At 36.4% G+C, this 14,543-nt stretch overlaps 1 protein-coding gene across 2 annotated transcripts in view; it reads right to left on the minus strand.

Annotated features, from left to right (window-relative positions):
* Nucleotides 1–14,543, minus strand: part of Hif1a (hypoxia inducible factor 1 alpha subunit) — a 49,649-nt gene that overhangs the window by 6,788 nt on the left and 28,318 nt on the right. For both annotated transcript variants that reach the window (XM_004624804.2, XM_023703009.1), the window contains exons 5-10: nucleotides 11,664–11,776; nucleotides 10,759–10,961; nucleotides 6,139–6,245; nucleotides 4,900–5,047; nucleotides 3,175–3,395; nucleotides 2,314–2,600 (exon numbers count right to left, since the gene is read on the minus strand). In XM_004624804.2, coding sequence (XP_004624861.1) covers nucleotides 2,314–2,600; nucleotides 3,175–3,395; nucleotides 4,900–5,047; nucleotides 6,139–6,245; nucleotides 10,759–10,961; nucleotides 11,664–11,776 — 1,079 coding nt within the window. The remainder of the gene's footprint in view (nucleotides 1–2,313; nucleotides 2,601–3,174; nucleotides 3,396–4,899; nucleotides 5,048–6,138; nucleotides 6,246–10,758; nucleotides 10,962–11,663; nucleotides 11,777–14,543) is intronic.

Below are 14,543 nucleotides of genomic sequence, written 5' to 3' on the forward strand. Positions count from 1 at the left end.
CATCAGTCCTCCTGCATCAGCCTCCCAAGTGTTGGGATTATTGGCATATACCACCATGACCAACCAATACTTTTTATTTTTGAGCTTAGACTGGCAGTTAATTTTGTCAATATGTATACTTTTTACTGTATATAACGCCATTTATACAGTTAATATTAAAAGACAACATTTACCTGCTTATTGGACAAGGCTCTTTTTTTTTTTTCCTAGTTGTGGCTGCCTTAAAGGCGTGTATGGCACATCTTGTGGGGCTGGGGATCAAACCGCAGTCCCCTGTGCCTGACTGCATTTTTCCAAGAGGCACTTTGAACAGCTGAGCTATTTGGCAAGCCCCCATTTACCTGCTTATTAAGGATACAACTTATATAATAATTCAAGTCCCACAATGGGAATCTAATTGGCTAATTAACTAGATGACATACTCATTGGCATCTACCTGTGCATGATGAAGGGATACTTACTATGATCGACCTAATAATCTCACAGCTACTCTAGAGGATGACGACAGAGACTTGAATCCTTTCACCTTTACATACCCTGGTGGATATAAGTGTATTTTTTCAAATTTAAAAACAAATTTATTTTATTTTATGATACTGTGTCTTGCTATGCAGTTGGACTCAATAGTGATCCTCCTGTCTTAGCTCCCCCAGTGCTGGGATTACAGGTGAGTGCTACCATGTCCTGTTATGGGGCTGGTACAGCATTGGCATGTGGGGCCAGGGATTGAATTTGGGACCTTGCGTTTGTCAGGCAGGTTATTTATGCCCCTGAGTTGTCTCCCCAGCCCGGTTATACTAGTATTTTAGGAGTTCTGGGCAAGAATTCCAAACAAAAAACTATAGCTATGTATTTTAAGCAGAAAATGTTACTGCCCTCACATTAACATTTTTTTCTGTTAGATTTACTTTTGTTAAAGACAAAGTAAAACATTTTTGTCCCAGGCAAACTAACTAAAACAAAGAATGTGTTTTCCGGAAGGTTATAGCTAATATATACTCTCAGCTTGCCAGTTTAAGTAACTAAGTACATGTAAGACTATTTACCACTCATGAAGACTTGTGTCCTGTTTTATTAAAAGTTATAATGTTCAGACAAGTTGCCCTGCTCTGGAGCAGGTTTAGTGGTACAGAGCTCTGAAATTAAACCTTCTAGATTTAGAAATATAGCTATATGTGCTTCTACTAGGGCTGGACCAGCTGTTTTTTTGAGAAGGTCTCACTATGTAGCCAGCACTGTCCTCAAACTCATGATCCTCCTGCTTCAGCCTCTTTTTTTTTTTTTTGGGAGGGGATGTACCAGGGATCAAACTTGACCTTGTTTGCCAGGCAGGCACTTATGTTGCTGAGCTTTCTTCTCGGCCCTGTGCCTCAGCCTCTTAAATTTGGGATTATAGGGATGCCCCACTATTGACTGTTGGACAGTATTAAGACCAATCTACAAAAATTTATTATTCTGTGTAAGACATATTTTCATGGTACACTTACTCAGTATCTCTAAACCATGATGAAGTTGGACTAAATTGAGTGAAGAATTCTTAAGGTATCTTCCTATTAAAACTTTGCTAATAGTAAGTTTTTGCCACTAGACAATTCTTCACTTCAAAGAAGTAATAGATACAGGCTAGAGCTATCCTGAGTAGGCAAAGAAGTGTTTTTTTATGGATGTCATAATTTAAGTCTTTGTCTTACTAACATAAGTATGTAGAAAAACAATTTAAGATTTAGTTTTAGGTCTTTTTAGGATAGTCCCTTCCCATGTTCCTGTTTTTGGGACTAAGTTGTACTAAATTCTGTTAGGTTATTAGCTTTTACAGTAATTAAAGTATTATACACTGGGCTTGGTGGTGCATGCGTGTAATCTCAGCACTCAGGAGGCGGAGGCAGGTGGATCATAGCAAGTCTGAGGCCAGTATGGGCTACACAGTGAGTTCAATACATCTTGAATTACAAAGTGAGACCCTGTCTCAATGCCATCCCTGCCAAATGTTATAAAATTAGTACACACTGACACACAGTCCAAATTAAAGTTTGGATTAAATTTACAAATATATTCTGAATGTTAAAATCTGAAGGTTGTCTGTCTGTTCATCCGTTCTTTTCATTGAAGTACTAGGGATTGAATCCAGGACCCTATCTCTAAACTAATATCCCTGGCCACTTTTAAATTTATTTTGAGACAGAGTCTTGGTTAAGTTGCCCAGGCATGGCTTGAAGTTCTAATCCCCCTGCCTTAACCTTCTAGGATGCTAGCATTATAGCTGAGTGCCACAATGCCCAGTAAGTTGTCCTTTTCTTATGTTATAACACCTACCTCAGGTGAACTTTGTCTAGTGCTTCCATCAGAAGGACTGGCTGGCTGATCTTGAATCTGGGGCATAGTAAAAGACAGTTCCAGTGACTCTGGATTTGGTTCCAATTTTAATGCAACTTCTTGATTGAGTGCAGGGTCAGTACCACTCCGAAGTGGCTTTGGAGATTCAGAAGCAGGTAATGGAGACATTGCCAAACTTATATTCTGTAATTTTTCACTGGATGAGGGGAACATTACGTCATTATACAGTGGAACTTCCTCAAGTTGTTGGTCATCAGTTTCTGTGTCTGCAGGGAAAAGATCAGTCAATCTAAAGAACATGAGAATTTTAACATATACAGAAATTTAATCCTTATTAAAAAGTTCTATCTAATTCACTCAAGCAAAAAGATGCTACCAACTTTTCCTTAACCATAAAGTTTATAGATACTATGATATAATAATCCTGTTATTTTTCTCAATCGGTTACTTACATGTTCTTTTAATCTAAATGGCAGAAAAGATCTGCAATTCCAACCTTTTTATACTTTAAAATCAAGCCAAGTTTTAGTTTTCATTTTCACTGATATTATAGTATGACTGCTTATTTATCCTCTAATGCAGTTACACCTGTATCATCCTACTAAATTGTGGGATATAAAATTTGCGTGGTAGCTGAGGAAAATCAACTTCAGGAAAAAAATACATTAAGGATACTTTGAAGCAAGATTCCTAACTGTATGAATAGAAACAGGAATGCTAAGAAATTATAGGGGCAAAAAATGTTTAAGCAAATACTTCCAAACAAAACTCAGAGTGAGGTTCAGCTGAAATGGGGCTTGCAACAAAACAATTTAGAACATTAATAAAAGAAAAACCCACCATTGCTGCTAAAGTCTAAAGATATAATAGTGTCTCCAGCAGCTGGGGCCAGCAAAGTTAAAGCATCAGGTTCCTTTTTAAGCTTATCAAAGAGACTACTTGTATCTTCTGATTCAACTTTGGTGAACAGCTGAGTTATTTTCATATCTGAAGATTCGACTGGCTTGAGGACACATTCTGTTTGTTGAAGGGAGAAAATCAAGTCGTGCTGAATAATACCACTGTCAAAAAAAAAAAAAAATCGTAATTCTTAATCGAGCTCTTTACACATTATCTCAAGTTCTGCTTTATGAAAAGAACATTTGAATATTCTGTGAGGTGCCATTATTTCTCACACATAGTCTGTCATGCTTAGTATTTTTAAATTAAATAAAACCAAGGGTAAAGACCTAATAAAATTCACAGCAATTGGCTAATTCCACTTTAAAACTTGATACCTTTTGGAAAGAACAGTGGTGGCAAACAGTTTATAATCAAGTATACAAGAGAAACAGATCTTCAGAACTTTTGTGCTGACCCACATAATGACATCTGCACAGAACTCTGGGTACCCGTATATGAGACATGGTCTAAAGATGGTTGTGTAATATACAGATATGTAGGTAAAATGACCATACCTTTTCTAAAAGGGACACCATATTTTCTTTCCTGTATGAAAATGATTTAGTGATACCACTTATAAGACAAGGCACAACAAGAACAGCTCCAGCCTCATGCAAATTCAATGTAATTACTTGAACAACTGAAGTGTTCACTATGTGACTTGAACTGAGGATGCAAAGATTTAAATAATCATGGAAAGGCACATAAGCAGAAACTTGGCCTCAGTAGCAATCTGTTCGACAGACTAGGATTGGATAAAAGAAAAGAACTTTCTAACAATGATGCCAGAAGTCGCAGAAATAAAAACAAATGACCAAAGTCTTAAGAGGAGTGACCACAGATTCTGAAGGGAAGCAAAGTGTATGAGCAAGGGAGTACAGTATGATGGCAAGAAATGATGCTCTTCAAGTAGGCAAGAATTATCCTCTGTATAATAAAGGAAACTATGAAACAAATTCTAAGCAAAATGAACTGAGCTGTCCATACTAGGAAAGCTCAGCCTGACAGATGAGCTAGAATGCGGTAGTATGTGGAAGATACACTGAGTGGTGCTGGCGCCTATGGAAACAGAGTAAATGAAAGATTAAGGTGTCTATAACAGCCTCAAATCAATGACTAAGAGTTGATGACTATAACAAAAGCTTGTGTCTCTCATTTACTTTCATTTACAAGTAATCGCTCAGATTTTTCATTTAATCACAATTTGTTGAGATTATAATGTCACCAACAGATGAAATTAGATTTTCCCATAGTCATGGAGTTAAGAAGTGACAGAATTATGACATATTAACTATTCCAAGGCTAATGTTTTCCTTACAAAGATAACCTACTGCCTCAAAACAATAAATGCCTATGGCTGTATTAGTAAAGCAAACTAATCTGTAGAGCAGGTATTTTTTCAAGGTCTTTTTAAAAGTAGGAGTGAAACTATGTAGATGGACAGCTACTGATAGTTTTTAAAGGAATTACTATGGAATAGCTGACTTGGAAACCTAAATCATAGTGTTAAAAAAATCGTAATTCTGTAGAAAAAAAAGTCTATAATGTCCTCTCTTCTTAAAAGAGTATCTCTAAAGAGTTACTACTGTACTTGCTCCCAAAATTTTTACTTCCCAAGCTTACCTCACAACATAATTTACACACACAATGCACTGTGGTTGAGAGTTCTTGGTGTTATAAATGACAGTTGCTTGAGTTTCAACCCAGACATATCCACCTCTTTTGGCAAGCATCCTGTACTGTCCTGTGGTGACCTGTCCTTTAGTAAACACTAAGAATGAAAATGAGAAAGAATCAGAAAATAACTAAATTTTCAATCAAATGAACAGGCTAAAAGATCACTATTTTGAAAAGTGGAAAAATATTTAATAGAATCAGTTGTAATTATTCAACTTAAAAGTGTTAGCATAGCTGAAAATAAACCTCCCAAATCTTTTCCCTCCCAGTCCTCACTTGAAATAAAGTGAAGGTCAGGAATGAGAGACAGTAATAACTAAGATTCCTTTACTGACTTACAGGAAAATGTCACACACTATAGAATGATTAATGCTTGATGCCACAAGCACACTCAAGAAAATAGTTATCATCATTTACTAAATTCTTTTATAATTTCCAGCAAATCAAAACACCTAAAATGTTGTTGTTAACAGCAATATAAAGTAAAACCACACTGCAATCTTTCAGCAATTTGGGTAACCTAAATCAATTATCAATTTGGGATAAAGTAATGAATAAATAAAAATTATGCTGTTATTAGAATTAAGGACTGTACTACACACTCAAGCTAACGCTGCAAATGAAGGCTAATTATACTACTTCAGTGACATTCAAGTATTGTCCATCACATTTGAAAGTCATGTTTGGTACAGATTAGACAGGCAAATGAGGAATTCCAAAATTTAACTTGGCTTGAGATCTTAACATTCATTTGAGAAAACTTCAGAACTGTATCTTATGTCAAGGGTGGGCATGTACATAATGCTGATTCCTTTACATTCACTGAGCAATTTTCTGATGCCTTCTATGTATCATACACTGATCTGAGTACTTAGGTATGGATTCTGAATATGATGTGATTAAATACTGTATAGTACTTAATTTTAGAAGTCTTTGAACTTAAAATGCCTCCTGTAGGGGAATTTTATATATTATTAAGTGATTCTGCTTATACTGATATTTGTTTTAATAAATACAAAACAAAGATGGAATGATCAAGATCTCTTATGAAGAAGTCTATTGGTATATTTAGTCTAGAAGACTCAGAAATTTTAGCCAGAAAGTTAAATGTACAAATGAATAGTAGATTGTAAGAGTTACATAACTATATAGTCAAATAACTGTATGATTTCCTCCTATACTTACTGTCATGATGAGTTTTGGTCAGATGATCAGAGTCCAAAGCATGGTAATATTCGTAAATGGACCGGCCCAGAAGCTCTTCTGGCTCATATCCCATCAATTCAGTAATTCTGTTAGTGAAATAATTAAAAAAAAAAAGTTTTAAAAAAATAACAGATGAAGTAAAATTTTGCTTTTCCACAGTAGCTGATACACATTAATGTAATAGACAAATAAATTTTCAAAAATTGTCTTCCTTTGCTCAAAATAAATTTCATCTCATCTTTAATAACCGTATAGTTAATACCATGCATTTCTGTAAATCTATTTTGACCCTGCAATTTTATCTTTCCCCTTCATCCAAAGTTATTACTAAATTTTTATCACATTTCATAGTATATACTGTTATAATAAATAAGGCAGAGTATAAATAGGTATGAAGTACTGTAAAAATTAAATGATAGAAGTAAAGGGAAGGCGCTTATGTTAATTTTAAAATTAAGATCAAGTCCTTACCATTATTTCCCATAAAACCAAATTCTTTATAAAACTATTTTAGGCCCTCACTTCAAGGAACCATGAACCAGTATCTACTTACAAAATTTCAGTATCATCAATCAAACAGTACACTAAAATGAAAGCAACGGAATAGCTCTTCTGATAGCCTTACAAGATGCACTTTTGTTGAAGTTTCTGAACTCTTATGTAAAATCATGGACATCTTAGATGAAACAATCATACAAAATTGAAAGTGGGCTGAAAACTAATTCACTTGTCAGCCTGGATTTTTGGTAGTTCCCTTAGGACAGAGACTAAATCTTACTCTTACAATATGGAACATTTCATGAGAAAGACAACCCATGTCATGAGGAAGAGGAAGTGTCTTTTTAGTGCCATGCTAAACAGAAATATTTTGTTTAAATATTTTGTTCTAAAGTCTTTCTGGTACGGGGCTGGTAAGTTGGCTCAGTGGTCTAAAGCACCTACTTAGAACAAGCTTGGCAAAGCACAGGGACCATGGTTCAATCCCCCAGCACCACATGCCAGCCAGCCCCGCCCCCTGGTGGGCTGAGCTGACCACACACACACACACACACACACACACACACACAAATAAATTAAAGTCTTTCTGGTGACAACATATGTGTTAAGTTTTTTTCATTTCTCAGCCATTAGATTTCAAAGGACTTTCTCAGTAAGGTGTAAGTAGAAGTTACACATTGTGCTGTGTCTAATAAACCAAATACCTAATTACTGAAAGGATATAAACAGGATAATCTTGTTACTAACAAGGCATAAAAGTAATATTGCTTGTGTTGATACACTTTAAGGCTAAATATGCCATCGTGGTTTATTCCAAAATATGTAAATAAAAATCTAATTTACTAAAAACGAAACCCCTCAATTCTTGACAAGGGTATATCCCAAAACATATCAACACTAGGTGGCAGCATTACAAAGAAAAACATTCTTTTTAAATAACTACATGTGTTTGTGGCTGTGTGGGTGTGAATTGTTTCTGGGGTTCAAATCTAGAACAGCATACATGCCCGGCACATGCTCTACCACTGAATTACATCCTTAGCAAATATTTTTAGTTGCTCTTCTACTCCTATCCATGAAAAAGACTGGTAAAATGAGGACATGTTATAGGAAATAAAAGTTTAATATAGAAGAGAGCCAAAGAGAAGGCAGTATAAACAAAGACAAGACACACTGCTTACTATGGTGCAGGTAATAAAAAGCCTGTATGAGTAGTGGGGACAAGTAGAGAGAAAGATGACACTGAAAGGGTAGGCAGGAAGATCAGATTAATGAGGGTAATGTACATTTTCTTAGAAGATTTAATCAGCTCTCAATCAGTGTTTCTCAATTTCAGGAAGGTCAAGGGACTCTGAAGTCAAAATGGAAGCAATAGACAGCTTTCTTAGAAGGTCAGGTTTATTTATACTGGAGAAAGCAATGTAAATTTAACTTTGATTTTCTTTTATGTATTTAGCACAGGGTCTACAGGGTCTCAACAATATTGCACTACACAGATCAGACTTGTGATCTTTCTGTTTTCAGCCTCCCAAATGCTGGGATTAGAGGCACACACCACCGCGCCCAGTCTCAATTGCTGTCTCAGCAAGAACACCCCGGGGGGGGGGGGGGCATGGCACGGCATGCTGGGGGAACCCCGGTCCCTATATCTGCCTAATCAGGCACTTTAATCCTGAGTTGTCTGGCTGGCCCTTCTGTGGGATATTTTGAATGTTAGAAATTTGATATGGTAGATTTTTCTTAAAACTGAACAAAATTTTTCCCATATCTTCATTCTCAGGGGTAAAAGATGTAGAAAGTTCTTCAGAGAGCTCTAGTCATGACCACCGTGCTAAGTGCCTGACAACCAGAAGGGGGATGCCATTACCCTTCCCATCTTTGCTCTATCACTTTTCCTTCCTTATAGCCTACCCCTATACTTTGTTTTAAAAACAAAAGCGCAAGTTTTCATAAAATAATTCCTTAAAACAGAATAGGTTATCTCTTTCCTATCATATATTCACATTATACCATGAAGTAGATTTTCATTTTTCTCCCTTCATTTTTTCTTTCTTTCTCAATTTTAGGGAAGGCTCTACAGGGTGTTCAGGGTCTCACTACTAGATCGGACTCGTAGTACCCACCTGTTTACAGCCTCCCAAAAGCTGGATTACAGTGTGCACCACCACACCCAGTCTCAATTGATGTCTCAGGGCGCCCCAGGGGTGGGGCCGGCATGGCAGACCCAGGGATTGAACCGCTGGCCCTTAATCCACTGAGCTATTTGGCCGGCCCTCTCTTCATTTTCTTACAGTTGACAGCAGAGCAGTGGTGAGGTTAGTATCTGTGATGAATTCCTCGCCACAATTCCCCACAGGTACTAAGTATTTAACAAACTCCTTCAGTTCTCACAACAGCTTTGGAAGTATCATCCTTATTTTACAGCTAGGAGTGTGAGTTTTACAACAGTTAAGTACCAGAGCTATAAGCAAAGACTGGAAAATAAGATTATGTATTTCAAAGTCAGTGTTCTGTCACATTTCTTTGTTCAAAGGCTAAGGATTTACAGCTAAGTTCTTATAATAACTGTCCTCAGTCAAGGCATAAAGGTAGGTATTTTTAAGATAAACTGATATACAAGTAAAAGAATTCATGTGTCAAAGATTATTTGGATATAAGTAGCAGATACAGAATTTTAGTAGTCTGCAGAATCTATACCTTTAACCACTTTATATAGCCTTCTAGTAAATAAGGAACAAGCAATATAACAGTAGAATACTACAACATAGTATGTACAAGGAATAGTACAGTTTAATCCTGATGGAACAAGCAAAGCTACAGAAAGGAACAGATGTTCCTCAAAGGTTAACATGTTAAAAGTGGAAAAAATAAAAACACCACACAGACAAGTATCTGCAAATGCACTGAACATTAAAATAGCACACATATGGAGATGTCTGGCTATAGGATACTGGGTGCCACCTTAGAATTGATGGTCTCTCCTCTTGATTAACTTGGTGAACTGGGCAAGGTTAGATGGTAAACATCCGTATCAATCATAACAGAAAGCTCAGTATTTATTGTGTAGGTCTGTTTTTCTTTTAACCCTTTAAAATATACATCCTTTGATGCATAAAAATTCCTTCCTGGGGTAGGTTAAAAAAGGTTAAATGCACATATACCAATTCCCTAAGATGAATGTAATTATGATATATCACCAGCACATACCAATGAAAAAACCACTTTATCCCATCTCTTATTTTTATAATGAAAGTTTGGTGTATACAATGATTTTCAACATCTGATCTAATCATAAAGAAGTCTGCCTTTGGGCGCTCAATGAAATAGTAAAAGAGTTTGCATCTGATAGAAACGCAGCTGAACTATGGTAACAGTTCAGGCTAACCTAACCACAGCAGGAGTACAAGGGTAGAAAGGAGTTAACGGGTCAAACAGATCAATACAAACAATGAATCTGTAAGATTTAGAGACCAACCGAGTATAGTTTATGAAGATGTCAACAGTGGCATATTAATAAAGACAGACATTACAAGAACAGTGGTGTAGTTCCATAAACAAGTTTTTAGTGTAGGACACAGAAGAGCCAACTAACCTGACAAAAGAATCAATTTAGCAATTACAGAGAAATTGTTACAAAAATGAATTTGGGAAGTGGTATAGAAATTATGGGTAGAGAGGCCGGGGAGATGGCTCAGTAGAATAAGCGCTTGCTTGCCTGGCAAGCTCAAGGACCTTAGTTCAATCCCCAGAGTTCCGCAAAAAAAAAAAAAAAAAAAAAAAAAGAAAAGAAAATTATGGATAGAGTTGAGGGTGCTTCGTGAAAAAATGTTAACATGAAGATACAAAAAACAAAACCTATGATATCTAGTCTATAAGCAGCAATGATTTTTACTTTACATAAGTAAAAATCTAAAGAAAAACCTCATCTCACTTTGTACAGCACCATGTAAAGTGTTCATAATATATAGTAAACACTGAATAAATACACCTAACTTAAAAAGTTACTTTAACTTTTTTTCTGTTCTGTTTAGTAAAAACAATGTACTACTGAATCTTTACTACAGTTAGATTAAGAATTCTAAATTATATTTTATAACTTACCTTTCATCACAATAAGAAAATTTCATATCCAGGCTGTGTCTACTGAGAAAAGTCTTGCTATCTAGAGGAATCTCAATATTGGATGGATGAGGAATAGGTTCACAAATCAGCACCAAGCATGTCATGGGTGGTTTCTTATATCCACACTGAGGCTGATTACTGTTGGTATCATATACGTGAATATGGCCTGTGCAGTGAAGTACCTGTGTATAAACAAGTAAATAGCAGTTATTTCTTAACGTTATATTACCAAAACAAAGCAGACCTACGTAGTTTTATCTGACACGCCAAGTAAGTGTTGATAAATTTACTGTCATTAGTGAATTAACTACACTTTTGAAAATCAATGATGTTTTCCCCATGAGACTACTCTTAGATTACTCTTTAAACACTTTTCCTCCTTGTATAAGTGTGGGCTGCTTTTTCATGTGGCGATTGCAGCTAGTTATACCTTACTCTGATTATTGTTCTAACACTGAGCAAAGAAATCATACAGTGATGAATAAAAAGTTAAAACTGTAAGGATCCAAGCCCTGTAAGGTAGCAAACCCATTGATTAAGTTAGCCTGGTACACTAATTTCACCACTCACACACATCTAAGTTTGTGCCTCAAAATGGCAAACCACTATGGATTTGCAAGAGTACACACAAATCAGCTATAAATGCAAACATTAAATTTGCAAATGAGAAAAGAACTGTACACATTTTCTGCTCACAATTCTAAAGCATTCTTAATATTACCAATGTCTAGAGCAGTGATGACAAACTTTCAGATGATACCAAGATGTATCAACTTTTCAATGATACAAATAGTACACTGGGGCATGCATGCCATAGGTCTGTCACTGGTTTAGATGTATAAATTTATCTGTAAACTAGGTGCATCACCATAAATGAGTGTTACCTTCCATGTTGCAGACTTTATGTTCATAGTTCGCCCCCGGCTAGTTAGGGTACACTTCATTCTGAGAAAAAAACTTCGTTGTGTGTTTTGTTCTTTACCCTTTTTCACAGGGCCTAATGAAAGCAAGAAATATAGCTTAAAAACATAACTAAATATGTAACTTTGTTGCAGTAAGGGTAGCAAAGTACCCAGCACCATACACTATTCGATGAAATCTTAGCATGAACACAGTAATTCAAATTCCTTTCATCTACTCCAACACATCCATCTAAGAGGTCGCATACTCTACGCAGTAATAGTGTTTCTAAGAATGCAGCGATTCCCTCTCTGGGTTGGCAGAGGAAAATAATTTATGATTTTAAAATAGTGAGGTTGGTCAAACTACAAGGAAATGGTATGAGTTTGACCTACATCCATTTGTGTACAAGGATGAACCTAAAAATAACTAGCAAATTTCTTCTGCCTTTTACCAGATGTGATTAGCTCAGTTTATCTCAAGCAATGATATATGTAGATTTTAAAATAGCAATGTTGTTTTAATGGCAAATGGCATTTTTATATAATCTGATTTCTTCTTAAATCATAAAGTAAGCTGCTTTGTTAGTATTAAAGAAAAAAGCAAAAAGAATGACTTATCAAAGTTACAGACACAGGGGCTGGGAACATAGCAGTGTATAGGTGCTGGGTAGTGTACCTGCCTAGCACACACTGAGGTCCTGGGTTCAATGCCTAGTGCTAGGGGTAGAAAGTGTTACGTCAAGTCTAATAACTCCCATTTCAAATCTCTTAACTAAAAAAAAAAAAAAAAACAAACAACCTACACTTAGGTGACTATTTAACAAATGGCATCTTGATTTCTTATTGTCATTAGTTAATCCAGTTCAAAACAAATACAAAAATATCCAGTACTCAGGACCTAGATAGAAAAAGAGTAGAAAGAGGAATGATTACACATACTACCTTTCTTAAAGAAGTTAAACATGCAGAAGACAAAGTATAACTCAGAGCAAGTACTCAAGACCAGTAAGAATAGTTTAAAGAAAGACTAGCAGATAATGTCTAGTTGGGAAATCAAGAAGGCCTTCTCAGAAAAACACTAGACATTAGAATTTCAGTAAGTAGACATGGATTACAAGAGTATTCCAGCAGAAAGAAGAGAATGAGAAACAGAAGAGGTAAAAAAGGAGGTTGAGTGTGAGAAATAGTAGATAGTACAGTTTATCTGCAAAATAAAGCACATGTAGAAGATTGGTAAGACAAATTTGAAAGAAAGTTTAGGGTTATTACTATCGAGGGCCATGGATGCCCAAGTGAGGAACTGAACCTAAATATACAACGTGGGACTTGAGAACAAATGGAAGTTTAAATATTAACCTGACCGCAATATATACTGTACATAATGGTAGAATTTGAATACAAGATAGTAATTGAGGGACTGAGGCAATGTAAGTGGTAGAAGTGGAAAGAAAGATGGCCCAACAAGTAGTAAAATCTACAAAACTTGGTAGAAACAAAGGGCAAAAGAAATAAAAACAAGATCTGTAAAATTTAAGCATTTAAGCTGGCATATTGAAAGAACTGTCAAGTGGAAAAGAAGCAAGAAAATAAGCTCAACTCCAGGCATGACTGGCTAACCATGCTAGAATCTTGAAGAAGATGGGTTCTAGCTTATATTCATATTTAGTATAGAGCTTAGAAATGTTATGGCAGTCCTGGTGCTGATGCAAGTTATTTGGCTTTACTTAAATAGGAACTGAATCTGTCTTCCTAGAAGCATCAAGAGGGCTGGTGAGATAGCTCAGCAGACTAAGCACCTCCTTACTCAAGCAGAGTTATTGGGGTTTGATCCCCAGTACCACCTGCCACGCCAGGCCCATCCCTGGGTGTGCTGAGCTGACTACTGAGATGGGGCATGGTTGTACACCCCTGTAATTCCAGCGCTGGTGAGGCTGAAAACAGGTGGATCACAATGAGTCCGAGCTGTGCTGTGAGACCCTGTACCAAAAGTAAGACTAGAAGCATAGAGTAGATTTTAAAAAGAGGCCACAGAGGGCTGGCCTGACAGCTCAGCAGACTAAAGCGCCTGCTTAGGCAGAGCACAGCTGCCCGGCATGCTGTGCCAGCCATGCCCCCAGGGCTCGCTGAGACAGTGACTGAGATTGGATGTGGTGGCGTGCGCCTTTAATCCTAGCGCTTGAGAGGCTGAACACAGCACTACTGGTCTGATCTACGTAGTGAGACCCTGTAGACCCTGTCCTAAACACAGAAAGAAAGAAAGAAAAGATGCCACAAAAGCTATGGTAATCTTGACCAAACAGGTGTGTGGGGTGGGTGTTGTGACTGTAGTGGTGGTGCCGGAGATCCATGTGTAAACTACCTAAGGTATTTTCAGATCTTCATAATCTAAGCTCGAATCAAATAATCTTTGGAAACCTAGGGCCTCTGAATATGACCAGGCAAATTAATCAAAAGCAAAAAACACTGAAAAATACTATCATTTTATTAATAGTAAAATATTGTAGAAGAACTACATTCTGAATGTCCTACAATAGGTCATATTTTTTAATTTATGAAATCTGAAGCATCTTTTTAGATATTAAATTAAAAAATAGGGTTATCTGTATAGAAACACCACTGGCTCTTAGTGTATCATTAAAATGTGATGTTTTGCAACACCCCCTTGTTTTTAAAAGTGAAAATCTACATTTTTAAATTTCCCTACAACACATCAAAAATTCATTAACTATATTACAAATGACTTGAAAAATATTTTTGAGCTTTATAAAAGTTGCAATCAGGGCCAGGGAGATCGCTCAGTAGGATAAGTGCTTGCCTGGTAAACGCAAGGGCCTGAGTTCAATCCCCAGTTCTGCCACAAAA

This window comes from Octodon degus, unplaced genomic scaffold, assembly GCF_000260255.1.
Source record: "Octodon degus isolate 3935 unplaced genomic scaffold, OctDeg1.0 scaffold00007, whole genome shotgun sequence".
In the NCBI taxonomy this organism is placed as follows: Eukaryota; Metazoa; Chordata; class Mammalia; order Rodentia; family Octodontidae; genus Octodon; species Octodon degus.